The 24,851-nt window shown below is 40.4% G+C and overlaps 2 protein-coding genes across 9 annotated transcripts in view; one reads left to right on the top strand and one right to left on the bottom strand.

Annotated features, from left to right (window-relative positions):
• Nucleotides 1-1,941, top strand: part of ZDHHC23 (zDHHC palmitoyltransferase 23) — a 30,535-nt gene extending 28,594 nt beyond the window's left edge. For 2 of the 4 annotated variants that reach the window (XR_014077483.1, XR_014077485.1), the window contains one exon: nt 1,630-1,941. The gene's annotated coding sequence lies outside the window, so the exon portion shown is untranslated. Of the gene's footprint in view, nt 1-174; nt 284-1,629 lie in introns of those variants that run through there. The other 2 variants (XR_014077482.1, XR_014077484.1) reach the window with 1 other exon arrangement.
• The window catches only part of CCDC191 (coiled-coil domain containing 191), a 95,036-nt gene that overhangs the window by 12,316 nt on the left and 57,869 nt on the right, over nt 1-24,851 (bottom strand). For 4 of the 5 annotated variants that reach the window (XM_081572098.1, XM_081572099.1, XM_081572100.1 and 1 more), the window contains 3 exons: nt 23,533-23,615; nt 21,357-21,458; nt 3,100-3,243 (listed from right to left, as the gene is read on the bottom strand). In XM_081572098.1, the coding sequence (XP_081428224.1) occupies nt 3,100-3,243; nt 21,357-21,458; nt 23,533-23,615 (329 nt within the window). Of the gene's footprint in view, nt 1-3,099; nt 3,244-20,315; nt 20,470-21,356; nt 21,459-23,532; nt 23,616-24,851 lie in introns of all 5 variants that reach the window. The other variant, XR_014077436.1, reaches the window with a different exon arrangement.

Raw genomic sequence — 24,851 nt, 5'->3', positions numbered from 1 at the left:
TATCTGTGTTTTCCTGGTTTTATTTTAATTAGGTTTTTCTATATTTAAAGCTTATGCTGTCATTTTGAACTCAAACTCTAGTTTCTTTTTACATGCTTATAAATACATTTTTAAAAACTTAATTTGGGGGACTTCCTTGGTGCTCCAGTGTCTGACTTCAAACTCCCAATGCAGGAGGCACGGGTTCCATCCCTGGTCAGGGAACTAGATTCTGCATGCCTCCACTAAAGACCCTGCATGCCTCAATGAAGACACTGCACGTGGCAGTGAAGATCCCTTGCAGTACTGCAACTACAACCTGGTGCAGCCAAATAAATATTAAAAAAAATTTGGTTATTCACCCATAGATTATTTTCTTCGTAAATTTTATACCTTTGATTTTATTCAGTCAAAAACAGGGCCAAAAAAAGAAAAGCTGGTAAGAATATAAGAGTTATTATATTCTCTGTCTGCTTTTTGTGTATTAATAATTAAAAACAAAGAAATAGACAAAAGCCAGATAAAATAAAACTAGGAGCACACAAATGGATAGCAAACTATTTGGTATGACTAATCTTTGTGGTAGTATATTACAAGAAGCAAACTTCCATTCAAATTTCATTTCCACACTCGTTTACTCAGTAGACTAAGGCTCAGCCCTCCCATATCATTATCAGGAAAATAATGTGGCTCAGCTGGTAAAGAATCTGCCTGCAGTGTGGGAGACCTGGGTTCGATCCCCGGGTTGGGAAGATCCCCTGGAGAAGGGAAAGGCTACCCACTCCAGTATTCTGGCCTGGAGAATTCCATGGACTGTATAGTCCATGGGGTCACAAAGAGTCGGACACGACTGAGCGACTTTTCACTTTGGGGCACAGATGGGGCAAAGCCTCCAATAGGAGGGCTCCTCATGCCCTCAGGCCTGACCATCATAAGTTGGCCTCCTTAGCTGGTTTGGGATACTCAGTAGTTTCAGAACACTAAGAGGCATTAAGAGGCAGAGGACAAAAAATCAGGGACACAGAAAAACAGTATGGAGGGCATTTAGGAAAGATAAAAAGGAAAGAAAGTGTGAAAATAGAAGAGAACAAAGAGAATGGAGGGTGAACAGATTGGCTGGGGAGGAAAAAGAGTAACCTGAGTCACATCCACAAAGGTATAACCTGCAAGGATTCTTAAGATGTAGAATAGTATTGTTTATCTTTAATCCTAGTTTTCACAACCAAAAATATTAGCCTTACTGTTCAGTATTCACTTGGCCAAATGTATAAACAAGTGGTCATAACTAGTATGCATTACTGACCTTATTATGAAATAGAATTCTACGGATAACATTTTATCTATTTTGAGCTTTTGATTATTTAGTTAAATGCTCTGTTCTGTGCACTGGATAAATTTGAATTTCAGTGGTATTTGATTTCATTTATCTGTGTATGGTAGAATGGATTACTGCTCCTGATAATAGGATTAGACACCCACAGCTTGCTTGTGATTTCATCCTGTCTCCCAATGGAGTAGAGCCCCTTTCTCCCCTCAGTGACTCTGAGTTTGGCCCTATGACTTCCTGTGGCCAACGGAATGTTAGTGGACATGATACAAGCCCAGGTTTCATAAGCGTTTACATAATTGGGTTTGGCTTTTGTACTTCAGACATTTGCCAGGTGAAAGCTTCCCCTGAAAAACAGCTGGAGCGAGAAAGAGAGGCTGTGGAGAGACCTGAACTCGACCTAAACTTTCTCACAAACATGTGAGTGGGAAATAAATACTTGGACTGTAAGCCACAGAATTTTAGGGCTGTTTGTTAGGCAGCTTTATTGCAGCAGAAATATGATTAGTATGCCTTATGATAATGATTTTTCCTTTATTACATAGCTAGCTACACACTACTAAAATTGAGAGAGGCCTCTATTCATCCTGCCTTGGAGGTCTCTAATAAAAAATGAACTCTCGTTTTTTCTAACCTATTCAGTTACAGAAGTCTTTACTTACCTTGGAAGACCAAATTCAAACTGTTATCTGAAACAAATAAATATCCACACTCAATGCATTTATCTTTCTGACTTTTAAATCTCCAAACAACCTCCAAGGCCTAATTGGGTGTTTATTTGAAAGTCCATCTGTTTGGCTAACAAACACATGAAAAGATGCTCAACATCACTCATTATTAGAGAAATGCAAATCAAAACCACAATGAGGTATCATTTCACACCAGTCAGAATGGCTGCTATCCAAAAGTCTACAAGCAATAAATGCTGGAGAGGGTGTGGAGAAAAGGGAACCCTCTTACACTGTTGGTGGGAATGCAAACTAGTACAGCCACTATGGAGAAGAGTGTGGAGATTCCTTAAAAAACTGGGAATAGAACTGCCATATGACCCAGCAATCCCACTGCTGGGCATATACACCGAGGAAACCAGAATTGAAAGAGACGCGTGTACCCCAATGTTCATCGCAGCACTGTTTACAATAGCCAGGACATGGAAGCAACCTAGATGTCCATCAGCAGATGAATGGATAAGGAAGCTGTGGTACATATACACAATGGAATATTACTCAGCCATTAAAAAAAAAATACATTTGAACCGGTTCTACTGAGATGGATGAAACTGGAGCCCATTATACAGAGTGAAGTAAGCCAGAAAGAAAAACAACAATACAGTATACTAATGCATATATATGGAATCTGAAAGATGGTAACGATAACCCTATATGCGAGACAGAATAAGAGACACAGATGCATGGAACAATTTTATGGACTCTGAGGGAGAAGGTGAGGGTGGGACGTTCTGGGAGAATGGCATTGAGACATGTGTATTGTCATATGTGAAACAGAGCACCATTCCATGTTCGATGCATGTGACAAGGGCTCAGGGCCGGGGCAATGGGATGATCCAGAAGGATGAGAGGGGGAGGGAGGTGGGTGGGGGGTTCGGGAAGGGGAACACATGTAAACCCATGGCTGATTCTTGTCAATGTATGGCAAAAACTATTACAATATTATAAAGTAATTAGCCCCCAACTAAAATAAATAAATTTATAAACAAAAAAACAACAACAACAAAAAAAGAAAGTCCATCTGTTGATTTGGGGGGGGAGGTGGGTAACAGTGTGACAGTATACCTGGAGGTTTTTCATGCTTTGCATTCTTAGCCTCTTCCAAGGCTCCAGACCTTTCTTTCTTAGCAATACCCTTTCATAGTGTTCTTTGGCTATTGCTTCCAGCTGCTGGTTCCTCTTAATTCTCTTCTGCTTCTCTAGTTCTTTCTGGAAAAAAATAAAAAAGTAAAAATGCCAAGGAGGAACCAAAATGGTGAGATAGGAGGCTACTAAACTTCCTTCTTCCCTTGGATGCATTGAATGTATAGCTACACATGGAGCAGTTCCCTCTGAAAGAAATCCAGAAACTAGCTGTGTGACTTTTCCACATCAAGCAAATGAGAAAATACCCACACTGATACATCAAAAATACTGACAGGAAAGACTGATACACAGTCTCACCATAAACTCCATCCCTGGCTCAGTGCCATATAATTGGGAGAGATGGCACTGAGCCATCCCAATCCATAGGGATTCCTCAGCGTCTCCATGAGGAATGAAGGGTTTTGACTGCACATCTAGCATCCCAGTTTTAAAGATAACCATTCAAGCAAGGGATGGGCCCCCCAAACACCTAGCTCTGAAAGCCAGTAAGGCTTGTGTCCATGAGACACACAAGACTATAGCAAACAAAGGAACAGGTCTTAATGGATGTGAGGTACCCACTGTGGTATGCTCCTACAATCAGTTCTGAGAAATCAGGCAAAAAGTCCATCACCCAGTCTTTCACTGAAAGGAATGTGACTGCATATTTTACAAGCTGCTGCTTGAGGGTTCAGATTCTAATTTAGCTTGCATCTAGGAGCTGGCTGAGATCCTTCCTAAAGGCTGAGAGAGCCTTTAGGTACTTCCTCTGCTTTCTCCCTCTGGCTCATTCCAAAGGTAAAACCAGATTGCTAGCATTTCTCTGAAGGGAGCTTATATACATGTTGGCTTGTACACATGTTTTACACACTAACTTCAGTGATTGTCACCTGAGAGGGATGGGCCCCTGGGCTTTGATAGCCAATGGAACTTAGAATCACAAGTCCCACAGGACTATGGCAAACAAGCAGGTTTTAAATAGGCACAGAACTCCAGCCCCATTGCCTTGGCCACCCAGCCCCAGGGCTATGCACCTAGGCTCAGTGAAAGGGAGCAGGAAAAACACACATCTCCTAGTTTCTCCCTGGAAGGGGCTTAACTATATGTATTATATATATATACTTAACTATATATATATACTCAGTGCAGGTGCTGCTTGAGGGTACAGCTTCTTTCTAATCAGTGTGCATCAAGGTACTGACTGAGATCCTTTCTTTGGGGACACTGATAGGTCTTGGCACATGCTCAAACAGGTGGAGATACTGAAGACAAAGACAGTGGCTTTGACAATCACAAAGGTTTGAGAGACAACCAGGAATCTGGGCCAGGCTGACTGATGAGTTCATCTACTTGAGACAACTCTGTCAAGACTAGGAGAGGTGACTGTTTAATGTACAGAAACCAACACAGAGAGTCAAGAAAAATAAAGAAACAGAGGAACTATGTTCCAAACAAAAGAGCAAGAAACCAATCTTAATGAAATGGAGATAAGTGATTTACCCAATAGTGAAGTTTCTCAGTCGTGTCCAACTCTTTGTGACCCCATGGATTGTTGCCTACCAGGCTCCTCCGTCCATGGGATTTTCCAGGCAAGAATACTGGAGTGGGTTGCCATTTCCTTCTCTAGGAGATCTTCCCGACCCAGGGATTGAACCCAGGTCTCCCGCATTGTAGGCAGACACTTTACTGTCTGAACCATCAGGGAAGTCCAATTTACCCAGTAGTGTTTTCAAAATAATGGTGATAAGGATACTAGCTGATATCAGGAGAACAATGCACAAAGTGAGATTTCAGCAGAGACAGAAAATATAAAAAAGGACCAAACATAAATCACACAGCTGAAGAATACAATAATCAAACTGGAAAATTCAACAAAGGAGTTCAACAGCAAACTAGAAAACTGAAGGAAAAAAGATTCAGCCAGCTTACAGACAGAACAGTGGAATTCATCCAATCAGAGAAACAAAAAGGAAAAATAATGAGAAAAAGTGAAAAGAGCTTAAGGGACTAATAGGATATCATCAAAGGGAGAATATATATATAATAGGAGTCCCAGAAAGAGAAAAGGGAACAAAGCTTATTCAGAGAAATACTGGCTGAAAACTTCCCTAACCTTGAGAAAGAAACAGATATCCAGGTTCAGGAAACCCAAAAAGTATCAAATAAGATGAATCTAAAGAGACATGCACAAAGACACTTTAAATTGTCAAAAATTAAAGAATCTTAAAAACACTAGAGAAAAGTAACATATATAAAGCCATTTCTTATACACTGATAGTACAAAACTATCAGTGGATTTTTCAGCAGAAACCTTGCAGGCCAGAGAAGTGGGATGTTATATTCATGTGCTGAAAGAAAAAAATTGCCGATTAAGAATATTCTACCCAGGAACAGTGATGAAAATATATTAAAGTATAAACTCACTAATAAAGGTAAATATATTGTTAAATTCAGAATACTCAATATTGTAATGGTGACTCACTTAAAACTCTAGTACAAGTTAAGACAAAAGTATTAAAAACAACTAAACAATTTTATACACAATATAAAAGATGTAAATTGTGACAGTAACACAAATAATGGTGGCAGAAGTGTAAAAATAGAGAGTTTTTGTATGCATTCAAAGTTATCAGCTTAAAGACTGTTATGACTACAAAATGTTTTATATAAGCCTTATGGTAACCACAAAGCATAAACTTACAGTAAATATACAAAATATAAATCATAGCACAATACATATAATCAAAAGAACTCAAGAGAGGAAGAAAGGAAAAAAAATTACAAAACAGCTAGAAAATAATTAAAATGGCAAAATAGCAAGCCAACACCTATTAATAATTACTTTAAATGTACATAGATTAAATCCTTCATTCAAAAAATACAGAGTAGCTGAATGGATAAAAATACAAGACCTGACTATATGCTTTCAATGAGAGGCTCACTCCAGCTTTAAGGACACACATAGACTGAAAGTGATGGGATGGAGAAGATATTCTATGCAAACAGGTAGTTTGGATTGTAAGGAGAGCAGGGCTAGCTATATTTATATCAGACAATATAGACATTAAGCCTATATAAAACTATAAGAAGAGTCATTATATCATGATAAAGAAGTCAATCAAGAGGATGTAACAATTTAAATGATTTATGCACTCAACATTGGTTCACCTAAATATATATAAAGCAAATATTAACATTTTGAAGTGAGAAATAGGCAGAAATACAATAATAGTAGTGGATTTTGATAAGCCACCTCCAACAATGGACAGATCATCCAAACAGAAAATCAACAAGGACATACTGGACTTAAACAACAAGTTAGATCAGATGGAATTAACAGACAAACACAGAACATTTTATCCACTGGCAGCAGAATACATATTTTTCTCAAGTGTACATGGAATATTCTTCAGGATAGATCATATGTTAGGCCATAAACAAGTCTTAATAAATTTAAAAAGACTGAAATCATGTGAAGCATATTTTCCAACTTCAATGTTATAAAATTAGAAATCCATGTAAGAGGAAAACTGGAAAATTCACAAACATGTGGAGATTAAACAACATGATTCTGAACAACCAAGGGTCGTAAAAGAAATCAAAAGGAAAATAATAAAGAATCTGATAAAATGAAAATGGAAACACAACATACCTGAACGTATGGGATGCAGCAAAAGCAGTTCTACTAGGTAAGTTTAAAGTCTTACATTAAGAAAAAAGATCTCAAATAAACAACCTGACTATACACCTCAAGGAACTAGAAGAACAAACTAAGCCCTAAGTTAGTAGTAGGAAGGAAATAAAGATTAAAACAGAAATAAATCGAGACGAGAAAGACGATTAAAAGATCACAGAAGCTAAGAACTGTTTTGAAAAAACAAACAACTCCCCCCTAGACAAACCATTAGCTAGACTAAGGGAAAAAAAGACAGTCAGAAATGAAAGACGTTACTACAGAAAACTGAGAAATACTAAGAATCATAAAAAGCTTCTATAAACAATTAAATGCCAACAAGTCAGATAACATAAGAAGAAATGGATGGATTCCTAGAAACATGCAACCTACTATAACTGAATCATGAAGAATTAGAAAACTGAACAGACTAATTACTGGTAAAGAGACTGAATCAGTAATCAAAATCTTGGATTTAACACCAAAAGCAAAGGCAACAAAAGCCCAAATAAATAAGCAGGACTACATCAAACTGAATTTGGCAATAAGCAGTTCATGATCTGAGCCACAGTCTGCTCCCGGTCTTGTATTTCCTGACTGTATAGAGCTTCTCCATCTTTGGCTGCAAAGAATATAATCAATCTGATTTCGGTGTTGACCATCTGGTGATGTCCACGTGTAGAGTCTTCTCTTGTGTTGTTGGAATAGGGTGTTTGCTATTACCAGTGCATTCTCTTGGCAAAAGCCTATTAGCCTTTGCCCTGCTTCATTCTGTACTCCAAGGCCAAATTTGCCTGTTACTCCAGGTGTTTCTTGACTTCCTACTTTTGCATTCCAGTCCCCTATAATGCAAAGGACATCTTTTTTGGATGTTAGTTCTAGAAAGTCTTGTAGGTCTTCATAGAACCATTCAACTTCAGCTTCTTCGGCGTTACTGGTCGGGGCATAGACTTGGATTACTGTGATATTGAATGGTTTGCCTTGGAAACGAACAGAGATCATTCTATCATTTTTGAGATTGCATCCAAGTACTGCATTTTGGACTCTTTTGTTGACCATGATGGCTACTCCATTTCTTCTAAGGGATTCTTGCCCACAGTAGTAGATATAATGGTCATCTGAGTTAAATTCACCCATTCCAGTCCATCTTAGTTCGCTGATTCCTAGAATGTCGACGTTCAGTCTTGCCATCTCCTGTTTGACCACTTCCAATTTGCCTTGATTCATGAACCTAACATTCCAGGTTCCTATGCAATATTGCTCTTTACAGCATCGGACTTTGTGTCTATAACCAGTCACATCCACAGCTGGGTATCGTTTTTGCTTTGGCTCCATCCCATCATTCTTTCTGGAGTTATTTCTCCACTGATCTCCATTAGCATATTGGGCACCTACTGACCTGGGAAGTTCATCTTTCAGTGTCCTATCTTTTTGCCTTTTCCTACTGTTCACGGGGTTCTCAAGGCAAGAATACTGAAGTGGTTTGCCATGCCCTTCTCCAGTGGACCACATTCTGTCAGACCTCTCCACCATGACCCATCCGTCTTGGGTGGCCCCACACGGCATGGCTTAGTTTCATTGAGATAGACAAGGCTGTGGTCCGTGTGATCAGATTAGCTAGTTTTCTGTAATTTTAGTTTCAGTGTGTCTGCCCTCTGATGCCCTCTTGCAACACTTACCATCTTACTTGGGTTTCTCTTACCTTGGACATGGGGTATTTATTCACGGCTGCTCCAGCAAAGTGCAGCCGTTGCTTCTTACCTTGGACAATGGGTATCTACTCACGACGGCCCCTCCTGACCTTGAATGTGGAGTAACTCCTCTCGGCCCTCCTGTGCCCACGCAGCCCCTGCTCCATGGGCATTGGGTAATTCCTCTCGCCGCCGCCCCCGGCCCCCGGCCCGGCCTAGTCCTTGTCGGCCGCAGCCCCCGGCCCCTGGCCCGGCCTAACCCCTGTCGGCCGCCGCCCCCGGCCCGGCCTAGCCCCTCTTGGCCGCCGCCCCCAGCCCCTGGCCCGGCCTAGGCCCTATCGGCCACCGCCCCCGGCCCCCGGCATGGCCTAGCCCCTGTCGGCCGCTGCCCTCGGCCCCCGGCCCCGACTCTTTGCAACCCCATGAATTGCAGCACGCCAGGCCTCTCTGTCCATCACCAACTCCTGGAGTCTACCCAAACCCATGTCCATCGAGTCGGTCCAAAGAGTAAGCGTCTTTTAATTTCATGGCTGCAATCACCATCAGCAGTGATTTTGGAGCCCCAAAAAATAAAGTCTGACACTGTTTCCACTGTTTCCCCATCTATTTGTCATGAAGTGATGGGACCAGATGCCATGATCTTAGTTTTCTGAACGTTGAGCTTTAAGCCAACTTTTTCACTCTCCTCTTTCACCTTCATCAAGAGGCTCTTCACTTTCTGCCATAAGGGTGGTGTCATCCACATATCTGAGGTTACTGATATTTCTCCCGGCAATCTTGATTTCAGCTTGTGTTTCTTCCAGCCCAGTGTTTCTCATGATGTACTCTGCATATAAGTTAAATAAGCAGGGTGACAATATACAGCCTTGATGTACTCCTTTTCCTATTTGGAACCAGTCTGTTGTTCCATGTCCAGTTCTAACTGTTGCTTCCTGACCTGCATACAGGTTTCTCAGGAGACAGGTCAGATGGTCTGGTATTCCCATCTCTTTCAGACTTTTCCACAGTTTATTGTGGAAGACTTTGGCATAGTCAATAAAGCAGAAATAGATGTTTTTCTGGAACTCTCTTGCTTTTTCGATGATCCAGTGGATATTGGCAATTTGATCTCTGGTTCCTCTGCCTTTTCTAAAACCAGCTTGAACATCTGGAATTCCATGGTTTGCGTATTGCTGAAGCCTGGCTTGGAGAATTTTGAGCATTACTTTACTAGCATGTGAGATGAGTGCAATTGTGCTGTAGTTTGAGCATTCAAGAGTCAGACATGACTGAGCGACTGAACTGAACTGAACATCAAACTAAAAAGCTTCTGTACAGGAAGCGAAACCACCAACAAAATGAAAACACAACCTATGGAATGGGGGAAAATATTTGCAACCACATATCCAGTAAAGGGTTAATATCCAAAATATATAAGGAACTCATATAACTCAAAAGCAAAAAAAAACACAACAAAAAACTCATTTGAAAAACTGAGTAAAGGATCTGAACAGACTATTTTCCAAAGAAGACACATACAAGTGGCCAACAGGTATGTGAAAAAGTGCTCAATATCACTAATCATCAGTTCAGTTCAGTCACTCAGTCGTGTCTGACTCTTTGCGACTGCATGAATTGCAGCACGCCAGGCCTCTCTGTCCATCACCAACTCCCGGAGTCTACCCAAACCCATGTCCATCGAGTCAGTGATGCCATCCAACCATCTCATCCTCTGTCGTCCCCTTCTCCTCCTCCCCCCAATCCTACCCAGCATTAGGGTCTTTTCTAGTGAGTCAACTCTTCGCATGAGGTAGCCAAAGTGTTGGAGTTTCAGCTTCAACATCAGTCCTTCCAATGAACACCCAGGATTGATCTCCTTTAGGATGGATTGATTGGATCTCCTTGCAGTCCAAGGGACTCTCAAGAGTCTTCTCCAATACCACAGTTCAAAAGCATCAATTCTGCGGCGCTCAGCTTTCTTCATTGTCCAACTCTCACATCCATACACGACCAATGGAAAAACCATAGCCTTGACTAGACGGACTTTTGTTGGCAAAGTAATGTCTCTGCTTTTAAATATGCTATCTAGGTTGGCCATAACCTTCCTTCCAAGAAGTAAGCGTCTTTTAATTTCATGGCTGCAATCACCATCAGCAGTGATTTTGGAGCCCAAAAAAATAAAGTCTGACACTGTTTCCACTGTTTCCCCATCTATTTGCCATGAAGTGATGGGACCAGATGCCATGATCTTAGTTTTCTGAACGTTGAGCTTTAAGCCAACTTATCTAATCATCTTATCAACTTATCACTAATCATCAGAGGTATACAAATCAAAACCACAATAAGCTATCACCTGTTAGGATGGCAATTAACAAAAAGACAAGGATAACAAATGCTGATGAGGATGTGGAAAAAAGGGAACCCTTGTACACTGTGGAGGAATGTAAACTGGTACAGCCACTAAGGAAAACAGTATGGAGGTTCCTCAATAAATTACAAATGAACTACCATATTACCTAGCAATCCTACTTCTGAGTATATGTCCAATAGGATACAAAATCACTATTTCACAGACATATGTATAGTCCTGTATTTATTGAAGCATTATTCACAATAGCCAAAGAATGGAAACAAAGTAGGTATCTGTTGACATATGAATGGATAAAAAATTTACTATTGATACTCACAATGGAATATTACTCAGCCTTAAAAAAGAAGGAAATACTATCATTATTGACAATATGGATAAATTCTGAGGGCATCATGCTCAGTAAAATAAGCAAGACTGAGACAAACACTGAGTGGTATCACTTATATGTGGAATCTTAAAAAAAAAAAAAAAAAAACAAGTTGAACTTACAGAAACAGAGAGAGAAATGCCAGTGTCTTTTGAGGTGGGAGAAATAAGCAAGGCCCAGAAAAAGGGTAAAAATATTCAGTTACAAGATGAATAAGGTCTGAGAACCTAATTTGTTACAAGGTAACTATAGTTGATAATAGTCTCACAATTTTGAAATTTACTAAGTGAGAAGAATGTAAGTATTCTTACACACACATGCACAATAAATATGTAAGGTGATGGACATATTAATTAACCAAGTGGGAATCCCATATTGTATGTACATTTTAGTAACTTACAATTTTGTCAATTATACCTCAATAAAACTGAACAAAAAGTAAAGATGCAATGACCTGAAAACTCATGAACTTCATTTCAACAAATCACTAATTAATTTGAATATGCAACCACTAAATAGCATATTAATCATGGTAACAGAACTCTGGAGCATTAAAAAAAAGGAAGCAACTCTGCGAAGAAGGGGAGAAAAAGTTCCTCATGAGTCCTATAGGAATCAGATATGCATATCTTTTGAATTATTCAGGATTGTTCACAGAAATGATTTACAACTCACCAAGTTACTAGAAAGCAAAACATTCAGTTAGGAGAGAAATCAGTATTTTTCCCTTATTATGGAAAACAGCAATATAGCCCCTTCATTTAGATCATGGGGTAGAAATTTATATATCAATAACTTCAAATTCAAAGATAAGCCATTAAAAGTACAGTGGCAGCTGTTATGAAAGTCACAGGAGTAAAAGCAAAGACTTCACAAGAGTTGTCAGTTTCAGCAGTGAAAACTAAAAAAACTCTTAATTTAAGCTTCTTTGTCTTCATATCCTATAATTTCACTTCAAGAAAACAGTTGCAGTGAATTGGCTGATTCTGACAAACTACTTAATAGTTTTGAGTCTTCTCTGAGGGGAAAAAAAAAAAAGAGAGAAGGCACTGGAACATTTCTAGTATGGGAGGGATATTTGCTCTGATCTTCCAAGCCAAACTACCTTTATCTGTACACATTCCTCACCGAAAAGGAAATGTCCATATTCTCTAAAGGATTAAACCAAAATTACCTTCGTAATCTTTATTACAGACACTTTATATATTGATTTGAATGGACAGAAACAAAAATTATTTATAAGAATCTTCTTATGAGCAACAAGGGCTTCCCTTATAGCTTAGTTGGTAAAGAATCTGCCTGCAATGCAGGAGACTCGGGTTTGATTCCTGGGTTGGGAAGATCCCCTGGAGAAGGAAATGGCAACCCACTCCAGTATTCTTGCCTGGAGAATCCCATGGACAGAGGAGCCTGGTGGGTTACAGTCTGTGGGGTCACAAGAATCAAACACGACTTGGTGACTAAAGCACCACCAAGACCAACAAGAGAGAGCCAAGAGTTAAGTGGGGAGGAAAACAAAAGGTGGCCATTTTCACATCCACTGAAATGTCCCTGTAGCATCAAGACAGCAGTTGCAAATTGCAGACAGGTATCTAACACAGACAGTAAGCCTCTGGAGAAGCCCTTGGCCTTGGCCAATCCTATGCACATGCACACCTAAGTTATCTTCAGTTATAATACAATCCTATGGCTGGTGTTGTAGGCTCTTAAGCAAAGCCATTTTCAGATGGTTTGTGGGGGGAAATGGCCTATATAACTAATTTATTAACATTTTTATTGGAGTATTGTTGATTTACAATGTTGTGTTTCAGGTGTACAGCAAAGTGAATCAGTTATACATATACATATATTCACTCTTTTTTAAGATTCTCTTCCCATAAAGGCCATTACAGAGTATCAAGTAAAGTTCTCTGTGCTATACAGCAGGTCCTTATTAGTCATCTATTTTATATTATAGTAGTGTGTATATGTCAATCCCAATCTCCTAACTTATCCCTTTCCCCAAATTCCTAATTCATTTATCCCACTCACCTTTCCTCTTTGGTAACCATAAGTTTGTTTTCTATATCTGTAACTCTATTTCTATTTTGTAGGTAAGTTTATTTGTACCCTTTTTTTAGATTCCACATATAAGCGATATCATATGATATTTATCTTTCTGTGTCTAACTTACTTTACTCAATATGACAAACTCTAGGTCTGTCTATGTTGCTATAAATGGCATTATTTTGTTCTTTTTTTTTTTTTTTACGACTGAGTTATATTCCACACCATATATGTACCACGTCTTGTTTATCTAGTTCTCTGTTGATGGACATTTTGGTTGCTTCCACATCCTGATTATTGTAAATAGTGCTACAGTGAACACTGGGATGTGTATCTTTTCCAACTAGGGTTTTCAACTTTTCTGGATAAATGCCCAGGAGTGAGATTGCTGGATCATACAGGAGCTCTATTTTTAGTCTTTTTTTTAAGGAACTTCCACACTGTTCTCCATAGTGACTGCACCAATTTATATTCCCACCAACATTGTAGGAGGGTTCCCTTTTCTCTACACTGTCTCCAGCATTTATTGTTTGTAGATTTTTAAAAATTCTACTTTTCCATGGAAAAGTAGAAAAACTTTTAATAAACCAGAGATCTTCTTGAGCCAAAATTCTGTTTTCATATATAGCAATTTAGATGTGTATTTCCTGCCTTATTTAAGGATTCCTCAATACAGTTGATTGTATTTTACTATTATTACTATATTTTCCATTTACTTGTATATAAAATATCCATAATGCCTGCATCTACGATTTACTGGGAGGATAACATGAAACGAAAGTGTCTGCCTTGAGATGACGCTTATATTGGGGGTGATCTATGCACCTAAGGTTTTACAGAGCATACTTCACTCAGGCTAAAAAGGGACACAAAATCAGGGTATATATACATATATATAGGAAAATCCCCTGGAGGAGGGCATGGCAACCTACTCTAATATTTTTGCCTGGAGAATCCTATGGACAGAGGAGCCTGGTGGGTTACAGTCCACAGGATCGCAAAGAGTCAGGCACAATTGCACGCATGCTCGCATACACACACACACAAATGAAAAGTGAGTGTTAGTTGCTCAGTCATTTCCAACTCTTTGTGACGCCATGGACTGTACCCCACCAGGGTCCTCTGTCCATGGAATTCTCCAGGCATGAATACTGGAGTGGGTTGCCATTCCCTTCACCAGGGGATCTTCCTGACCCAGGGATCAAACCTGGGTTTCCCACATAAGCAAGCAGATTCATTACCATCTGAACAACTAAGGAAGCACATATATGTATGTGTGTGTGTGTGTGTGTGTGTGTGTGTGTGTGTATTTCCACACTACTGCTTTGAAAGAGTGTGTGTGTGTGTGTGTGTGTGTGTATTTCCACACTACTGCTTTGAAAGAAAGACAAGGAATTACAGCAAGATTAAGAAGAATAACAGAGTGCCTGATGAACTTTTGACACCATTCTCACACCTTGCCTTCTATCCTTTATAAATCACCCTTTCATTGCACTCTGGAATGTATTTCCACTTAGGCACTCCTGTAATTTATGGTCTTTGCTCTCTTGTATCATGATTTTTTCTCTCACTACTAGACCATTCCCCTAAATATGCAAATATGTGCTGGTACCACTCATCTTTTAACAAAGTAACACAAAAAAGACCAATCACCAACAGAAAAAAAATGTTCTTCTTTGACCCCGTGGGACCCCTACTATATGCATGGTCTCTATTGCCTCACCACCTATTATCTCCTCAACATCCTGAAGTGAGGCTCCCTCCCCAGCAGTCCACTAAAAGCATTCTTGTCTATGTCATGAACAATCTCCATGTTGCCAAATAAAAGTTTGTCTGTCCTCTTTTTAACTGCACCCAGCAGCATTTAGCCCAGTTAACCACCATCACTTCCTTCTAGAAATACTTTTTTTCTCTCAGCTTTTCAATAAACAATTCTCTTGCTACTCTTTATACCTCACTAGCTCATCCTCTGAGTAGTTATTCATATACTCTCAGACATGGTCCTGGATTTTTGCATTTCTCCTCTCTCCACATAATATCCCAAGTTGATTTCATTCACGTCCAGAGCATTAAAACACTGACATGTTTTTGATGGCCAGATTCCTTACTATAATCTTGATATCCAAGCTTACATATTCAACTGCTTATATAATGTTTTCATTTCGATGTCTAATAGGTGTCTCACATTTAACCTACCCCTTGTGGACCTTGGGGCTCCCTGGTGGCTCAGATGGTAAAGAATCAGCTTGCAATGCAGGAGACTGGGATTTGATCCTTGGGTCGGGAATATCCCCGGAAAAGAGAATGGCAACCCACTCCGGTATTCCTGCCTGAAGAATTCCAAGGACAGAGGAGCCTGGCAGGCTACAGTCCATGGGGTCACAAAGAGCCGGACACGACTGAGCGACTAACACTTTTGGACTTTCCAGAGGCCACCTTAGAACAAGACCTAGTTTTCCCCTCAGTCAGTCTCTCCCATCAGGAAGCTTCCATAAGCCTCTTCTCCTTCTCCATCAGAGGGCAGACAGACTGAAAACCACAATCACAGAAAACTAACCATCTGATCACATGAACCACAGCCTTGTCTAACTCAGTGAAACTTTGAGCCATGCTGTGTAGGGCCACCCAAGACAGAGGGGTCATGGTGGAGAGTTCTGACAAAACCTGGTCCACTGGAGAAGGGAAGGCAAACCACTTCAGTATTCTTGCCCTGAGAACCCCATGAACAGCATGAAAAGGCAAAAAGATAGGACACTGAAAGATGAACTCCCCAGGTCAGTAGGTGCCCACTATGCTACTGGAGATCAGTGGAGAAATAACTTCAGAAAGAATGAAGAGACGGAGCCAAAGCAAAAACGACACCCAGTTGTGGATGTGACGGGTGATGGAAGTAAAGTCTGATGCTCTAAAGAGCAATATTGCATCGGAACCTGAAATGTTAGGTTCATGAATCAAGGCAAATTGGAAATGGTCAAACAGGAGATGGTAAGAGTGAACACAGACATTTTAGGAATCTTCGAACTAAAATGGACTGGAATGGGTGAATTTAACTCAGATGACCACTATATCTACTACTGTGGGCAAGAATCCCTTAGAAGAAATGGAGTAGCCATCATAGTCAACAAAAGAGTCTCAAAAGCAGTACTTGGATGCAATCTCAAAAACGACAGAATGATCTCTCTTCATTTCCAAGGCAAACCATTCAATATAATAGTAATCCAAGTCTATGCCCCAACCAGTAATGCTGAAGAAGCTGAAGTTGAACGGTTCTGTGAAGATCTACAAGACCTTCTAGAACTAACATCCAAAAAAGATGTCCTTTTCATTATAGGGGACTGGAATGCAAAAGTAGGAAGTCAAGAAATACCCATGGGCAAATTTGGCCTTGGAGTACAGAATGAAGCAGGGCAAAGGCTAACACTTTTGCCAAGAGAACACACTGTCATAGCAAACACCCTCTTCCAACAACACAAGAGGACTCTACACATGGACATCACCAGGTGATCAATACTGAAATGAGATGGATTATATTTGCAGCCAAAGATGGAGAAGCTCTACACAGTCAGTAAAAACAAGAGTGGGAGCTGACTGTGGCTCAGATCATGAACTCATTGCCAAATTCAGACTTAAATTGAAGAAAGCAGGGAAAACCACTAGACAATTCAGATATGACCTAAGTCAAATCCCTTACGATTGTACAGTGGAAGTGACAAATAGATTCAAGGGATTAAATCTGTTAGACAGAGTGCCTGATGAACTATGGATGGAGGTTCGTGACACTGTACAGGAGACAGCGATCAAGACCATCCCCAAGAAAAAGAAATGCAAAAAGGCAAAATGGTTGTCTGAGGAGGCCTTACAAATAGCTGTGAAAAGAAGAAAAGCGAAAGGCAAAGGAGAAAAGGAAAGATATACCCATTTGAATGCAGAGTTCCAAATACCAAGGAGAGATAAGAAAGCCTCCCTCAGTGATTAATGCAAAGAAATAGAGGAAAACAGTAGAATGGGAAACAATAGAATGGGAAAAACTAGAGATCTCTGCAAGAAAATTAGAGATACCAAGGGAACATTTCAGGCAAAGATGGGTACAATAAAGGACAGAAATGGTATGGACCTAACAGAAGCAGAAGATATTAAGAAGAGGTGGTAGGAATACACAGGAGAACTACACAAAAAAGATCTTCACAACCCAGATAATCACAATGGTGTGATCACTCACCTAGAGCCAGACATCCTGGAATGCTGGAAAACTCAGGAGTGGCCACAGGACTGGAAAAGGTCAGTTTTCATTCCAATCCTTAAGAAAGGCAATGCCAAAGAATGCTCAAACTACTGCACAATTGCACTCATCTCACATGCTAGTAACATAATGCTCAAAATTCTCCAAGCCAGGCTTCAACAGTACGTGAACCATGAACTTCCAGATGTTCAAGCTGGATTTAGAAAAGGAGAGGAACCAGAGATCAAATTGCTAACATCTGATGGATCATCGAAAAAGCAAGAGAGTTCCAGAAAAACATCTACTTTATTGACTGTGCCAAAGCTTTTGACTATGTGGATCACATGACTTTATTCACTATGCCAAAGCCTTTGACTATGTGGATCAATTTTCCATGTGGAAAATTCTTAAAGAGATGGGAATATCAGACCACTTGACCTGCCTCCTGAGAAATCTGTACGCAGGTCAAGAAGCAACAGAACTGGACATGAAACAACAGACTGGTTCCAAATTGGGAAACAAGTTTGTCAAGGCTGTATATTGTCATCCTGCTTATTTAACTGATATGAAGAATACATCATGAGAAATGATGGGCTGGATGAAGCACAAGCTGGAATCAAAATTGCCAGGAGAAATATCAGTAACCTCAGATATGCAGATAACATCACACTTATGGCAGAAAGCGAAGAAAAACTAAAGAGCCTCTTGATGAAAGAGGAGAGTGAAGAAGTTGGCTTAAAACTCAACATTCAGAAAACTAAGATCATGGCATCTGGTCCCATCACTTCATGGCAAATAGATGGGGAAACAATGGAAACAGTGGCTGACTTTATTTCGGGGGGCTCCAAAATCACTGCAGATGGTGACTGCAGCCATGAAATTAAAAGACACTTGCTCCTTGCAAGAAAAGTTATGACCACCCTAGAGAGCATATTAAAAAGCAGAGACATTACTTTGCCAGCAAAGGTCCATCTAGTCAAAGCTCTGGTTTTTCCAGTAGTCATGTATCAATGTGAGAGTTGGATTATAAAGAAAGCTGAGCGCTGAAGAATTGATGCTTTTGAACTGTGGTGATGGAGAAGACTCTTGAGAGTCCCTTGGACAGCAAGGAACTCCACCAGACTTTCACAGAGAAGATCAAGGGAGAGTTCAGATAAAGTCCCCATCATGGGTCTAGCTAGGGCAGAGGAACAGCAACCTCTGGAAAGTCTGCCGAGACTCTTCTCTGGCCTTCATCTGCAAGCAGCACCACCTGAAGGCGTTAGGGTGAGGCTGCTGCCACTGGGGGAGTGGAACTCTGCCCAGAGGAACCTCCTTATCTCATTTAAGTGAAGAAGGAACCTCACAGAGGGAAGTGCTCTAAGATCACAGACTGAGACAGTGGAGACTGAAAGAAGGGAACACAGGGGCAGGGAAAATCTCTGCCCCTAGAGTAAGAGCCAAAATTCTTCTGAATGGCCAATACTGTGCACTCCAAAGAGTGACACTTAATCAGAACATTAGAGAATGCTCCAGTCATCCCCACCACACCAGCGTCCTAGCAAACCTAGTAGTAACAGTGGAGTACAGCTGGAGGACTGCAAGAGACAGATTTTCCTCAGGGAACCATACAAAGGGAAGACCTAAAGCCAAAAGAGGGGACAAAAAAATAGTCACTAGAGAAAACTGAAGTCTATGGTGCTCATAGCAACAACAAACTTCAGACGTAGCCTGACTCTTGGCTAGATTAACACAAATTTCCACACTAAAGGCCCATTTACCTCAGTTTCCATTGCCCTGTACATCTCTGGCTTTCAACAACAACAAAAAATAAAGACATATTAAAAAATAAGAAATTAACACAGTCTGAAAAGATAAAGCCATCATTAGAACAAAACCCACATATGACAAAGATGTTGGAACTGTCAGAGAGGGAATTTTAAATAACTTATGATAAGGTCTAAGGGTAGGTAGTATCCTTATAAGAAGAGACACCAGAGAACTTACATACTGTCACTCTCCCTCTGTGTACAGGCACCAAGGAAAGGACATGGGACGATACACTGAGAAGGTGATCTTCTACTGCCAGGAAGAGAGCTCTCACCAGAAACCAACCATGCTAGCACACTGATCTTCAACATCCAGCCTCCTAGACTGTGAGAAAATTAATTTCTGTCATGTAAGCCACCTGCCCTGTGGTGTTTTGTCATGGCAGTCCGACCACCCCTAGGTTTACTGAATGCCTTCTTCACTATCGTGATTTCCACACAGCATTGCTTCTGATCATGGAACTCACTTGACAGCAAAAGAAGTGGAGCGATGGACCCATACACATGGAATTTACTGGTCTTACCACCATCCTGAAGCAGCTTGCTCGCCACAATGGTGGAATGACGTTTGGAAGGCCCAGTTGCAACACCAGTTAGGTGGCAGTACCTTGCAGGTCTAGGGTAAGGTTCTCCAGAAGGCTGTCTATGCTCTGAATCAGCATCCAATATATGGTACTGTTAGCTAGGGGTGGCGGAGAAGGCAATGGCACCCCATTCCAGTACTCTTGCCTGGAAAATCCCATGGACAGAAGAGCCTGGTAGGCTACAGTCCATGAGGTCGTTGGGAGTCGGACACGACTGAGAGACATCACTTCCACTTTTCCCTTTCATGCACTGGAGAAGGAAATGGCAACCCACTCCAGTATTCTTGCCTGGAGAATCCCAGGGAGGGCAGAGCCTGCTGGGCTGCCATCTATGGGGTCGCACAGAGTCGGACACGACTGAAGCGACTTAGCAGCAGTAGCAGCAGCTAGGGGTGGAAGTGGGAGGGGCATCACTCACCAGCAAAATTTCTGCTTTCCTTTTCTCACAAATTTATGTCCTGTTGGCCTAAAGGTCTTGGTTCCAAATGGGGGAATGCTTCCATAAGGAGATATACAATGATTCCACTGAACTGAAAACAATGCCACCTAGTCCTTGTTGGTTCCTCAGGCCTCTAAATCAAAAGGTAAATAAGGAAGTGCTGGCTGGGGTGATTGACCCTGGTCACTAGGGGGAATTGGTACTACTCCTCAATGGAGGTGAAGAGAATATGACTGGAATACAGGAGAACCCTTAGGGTATCTCTTAGTATTATCATGTCCTTTGATAAGGTGAAAGGTAAACTAGAACCCAATCCTTGCCGGACTACTAACAGGCCAAATCCTTCCAGAATGAAGGTTCAGGTCACCCCATGACTAGCAGAGATGCTCACTGAAGACAAAGGGGTAGTGGCTAGTGGAAGAAGGTAACTATAAATACCAACTACATCCACTTGACTGGTAACAGAAATGAAGATTGGAATTGTCATGAGTATTCCCTTCTTATTTTGCTGTATGTTTGCGTATATACCTATCTTGTTTTATTTCCACTCTTATTCTCTAATCATGTAACAAAAGATGTATTGACTTTGTGTCATGGTATTTCAGTACTGTTAATTTTATATTATAGCATTTAAGTTAGGGGATAGTAAGGAGAAGGATAAACATCATTCAAGGACTTTACTTTCTCTTCTGGGAAAAGGGTTAATTCATTTTCAGTTGAATGCAGGATAGAACTTTCTGGCCAACCCAATACTTTGAAGGAAATATACTCAGAATCCATAAAGGGGATCTCACCTAACCCTGGTTAGAGAGGAGAGTGGGGCAAGGCAGGAAAGGCTAACTGGGTTGAGTTAAGATCTGAGGAATGAACAGGTTGTTATTAAGTAAGGTAGAGAAGAGGGTGGAGGTGACAGAAGAGTGTTCTAGACAGAAATTCTTGGGAGGGAAGGTGCACAGGACTGTAGGATCACACACAGCAGGCTTCACGGGACAGGTGGCTGACCAAACAGAAACTACTAACCATTTTCTTCAGTCTCTTCTCTTCTCTTTTTTTCTCAAGCTGAGCCTCCTTTTCTTCTGCCTCCTTCTTCTGACGCTCCTCCTCTTGGGCCTTTAACTGGGCCTGATCAAGATTAGAATTTGTAAAAATCAGACCCTCAGTTTGCACAGAAATAAGATTGTGTATGTTGAGGAAAGTCCACTATCTACCAAAGTGCTCACCCAGTCTCTGGAAGAAGCCTGCACTTTGTATCAAAAGTAGAAAACCCAAGTAACGGGGGTCAGTTGGGTAACATAACTGTTTCTCCAAAGGGATTCTCTTCCTCTTGGGAAGATGAGGCTGAGCATGAATGAGACCATTAACTTTTCATCATAAAATGATTACTCTTTAGATCTTATTTCATTTATGAAATACTAAGTCCAAACTATACACAGGGTAAGAAAAAATTTTCTTCCATTTCATCAAAACCCACAAAACTTAGAACTATTTATTTTTTCTTGCATGCTCAGTCACTTCAGCCGTGTCTGACTCTTTGCGACCCTATGGACTGTAGCCTGCTAGGTTCCTCTGTCCATGGAACTCTCCAGGCAATGATACTGGAGTGGATTGCCATTCCCTTCTCCAGGGGATCTTCCCAACCCAGGGATCGAACCTGGGTTGCCTGCATTGCAGGCAGATTCTTTACCGCTGAGCCACTAGAAAAGCCCCTATTTTTTCTTAGTAGGTACAAAATTTCCTTTTGGCAGTCCAGATCAAGACTTTGGAAGGTTAAGAATTTCCCACCTTTAAACTATAAACAAGGTGAAAAGACAACCTTCAGAATGGGAGAAAGTAATAGCAAATGAAGCAACTGACAAAGAATTAATCTCAAAAATATACAAGCAGCTCCTGCAGCTCAATTTTAGAAAAATAAACAACCCAATCAAAAAATGGGCCAAAGAACTAAACAGATATTTCTCCAAAGAAGACATAGCTAACAAACACATGAAAAGATGCTCAACATCACTCATTATCAGAGAAATGCAAATCAAAACCACAATGAGGTAGCATCTCACGACAGTCAGAATGGCTGCTATCAAAAAGTCTACAAACAATAAATCCTGGAGAGGGTGTGGAGAAAAAGGAACCCTCTAACACTGTTGGTGGGAATGCAAACTAGTACAGCCACTATGGAGAACAGTGTGGAGATTCCTTAAAAAACTGGAAATAGAACTGCCATACGATCCAGCAATCCCACTGCTGGGCATACACACCAAGGAAACCAGAATTGAAAGAGACACGTGTAGCCCAATGTTCATCACAGCACCGTTTACAATAGTCAGGACATGGAAGCAACCTAGATGCCCATCGGCAGATGAATGGATAAGAAAACTGTGGTACATATACACAATGGAGTATTACTCAGCCATTAAAAAGAATGCATTTGAATCAATTCTAATGAGGTGGATGAAACTGGAGCCTATTATACAGACTGAAGTAAGTCAGAAAGAAAAACACCAATACAGTATACTAACGCATATATATGGAATTTAGAAAGATGGTAACAATGACCCTATATCTGAGACAGCAAAACAGACACAGATGTAAAGAACAGTCTTTTGGACTCTGTGGGAGAAGATGAGGGTGGGATGATTTGAGAGGGTAGCGTTGAAATGTGTATATTATCATATGTGAAGCAGATCGCCAGTCCAGGTTCGATGCATGAGACAGGGTGCTCAGGGCTGGTGCACTGGGATGACCCTGGGGGATGGGAGGGGGAGGGAGGTGGGAGGTGGGTTCTGGATGGGGAACACTTGTGTGCCTATAGCTGATTCATGTCAATGTATGGCAAAAACCACTACAATATTGTAAAGTAATTAGCCTCCAATTAAAAAAAAAAAGAATTACCCACCTTTGTAAACTTATCAGGTTGAACATTTACCTATTACACATCAGTCTTGGTTATGTGTAAATCTCCCAATTTGCTACCTCCATTAACTTTCAAAACATTTCATTGTTTCTATACTAATGATGCTGATGCTCCTTCTCTTCATTTTCCTAAAACTATCACAGAGCTCAGGCCAGGAGGCAAAAAGCCATATCCAAAGTTGGTGTTATGCTACTGCCTTAGTGGCCTTAAACAACCTAGGTTTCAGTTTTTAATAAAGACCTATACAAATCCTTTTTCTTGCCTCAGTTTGCATTCTTGATTTATTACCAATTTCTCCTCTTCTTGTTTTTTCTTCTTCTCTGCCAAGATCCGCCTACGTTCAGCTCGCTGAACTGCTCTCTCTTCCATGGCTAGAAAACAGTAAGAGTTCCAATATAAAAAATATAAGGAACACTGGAAAAGAAATGTCTCCATTTTATGGTAAAATTTAGTGTTATTGTTAAAGTTTTCTTTTGGGTGTTCACAATGCCAAATAAATATATATATATACACATATATATATGTGTGCATGAAATTTATCTAAAAATACAATTACAGAAATTGTAATTATACAATGTGTTTAGGTATATACACACATATACACACATCCTACAGGTTAAGGACCGACAATCCCATCCTTGGCCATGATGAACAATTTTCAGAATATGTTTTTGTTCACATTTTTATTTGAATAATTGTTCACTGGTTTAAATAAGATGATGTGTCTTGAAGAAACTTTTAGTATGTGAAATCCAGAAACCAGAATTTTAATTTGGTGATTCCTTTAATGAATGTCAAAAACTTTAATTACATCTAACAAATACTTTTGAGAACAGAATCACTCCTCAAATACCATTGAGTTTGCTACTTTCTTCTAGGTTACTATGTCTGTCTGTATATGTGACAACAACAACAAATAAACCGAGGTTTGGGGTCATGATGATCACATTTTAAACTAGTTTTAGGGCCGGGATATCCAGATGGGCAGGAAATGGAATTGCATCTGAAGAACTGGCATCTGAAAGAATTCAAGTGTCAGACTCCTGTTCTTGACAATCTATTAAATATCGATCCAAAAGAAGCAAATGTGCAAGATGGCCTGATAATATGACTCTTGTCACCAGCTGGAGTTTCATAGGCAGAGGGGCATGGGTGGGAGGAGTATCAAGTTCTGCTCACCTAACTCAGCCAATGGTTACTTTAGGTTCCTTGTGCTGTGTTACAGAGCAGAAAATTGAAGTCCAAGTTTCAAGAATTAATAAACAAAAAACCCAGCAGGCTATTTCTTACAGATATTAAGTGTCGGCTTTGCTGGAAAAAGAATAGTGGGGGTGCCACAGATGGCAGGAATGAGACTGTCTTTAAGGAGGCAGAAATAAGACTAGAGGATTAAAGTGAGAGCCCAAAGAGGCAGAGCCTGTGGTAATATGCCCTTTTCCCATCTTTTCTAGAGCTAGTCATTAAAGATTACTTGAAAATAGCCAGGTGTTCCAAAACATGCTAACTCTTTGATCAAATAATAATTTCTTAAAAATAATCACACCAAACTAGGCACTTCCTGATCATCCTCAATGATGGACAAAGAGGTCATAAACTGCTGACTTGAG

Source organism: Giraffa tippelskirchi, chromosome 2, assembly GCF_054371585.1.
Source record: "Giraffa tippelskirchi isolate mGirTip1 chromosome 2, T2T-mGirTip1v1.2.pri, whole genome shotgun sequence".
Classification (NCBI taxonomy): Eukaryota; Metazoa; Chordata; class Mammalia; order Artiodactyla; family Giraffidae; genus Giraffa; species Giraffa tippelskirchi.
The sequence above is the reverse complement of the archived record's forward strand: the minus strand, read 5'-3'. Positions and strand labels throughout refer to the sequence as shown.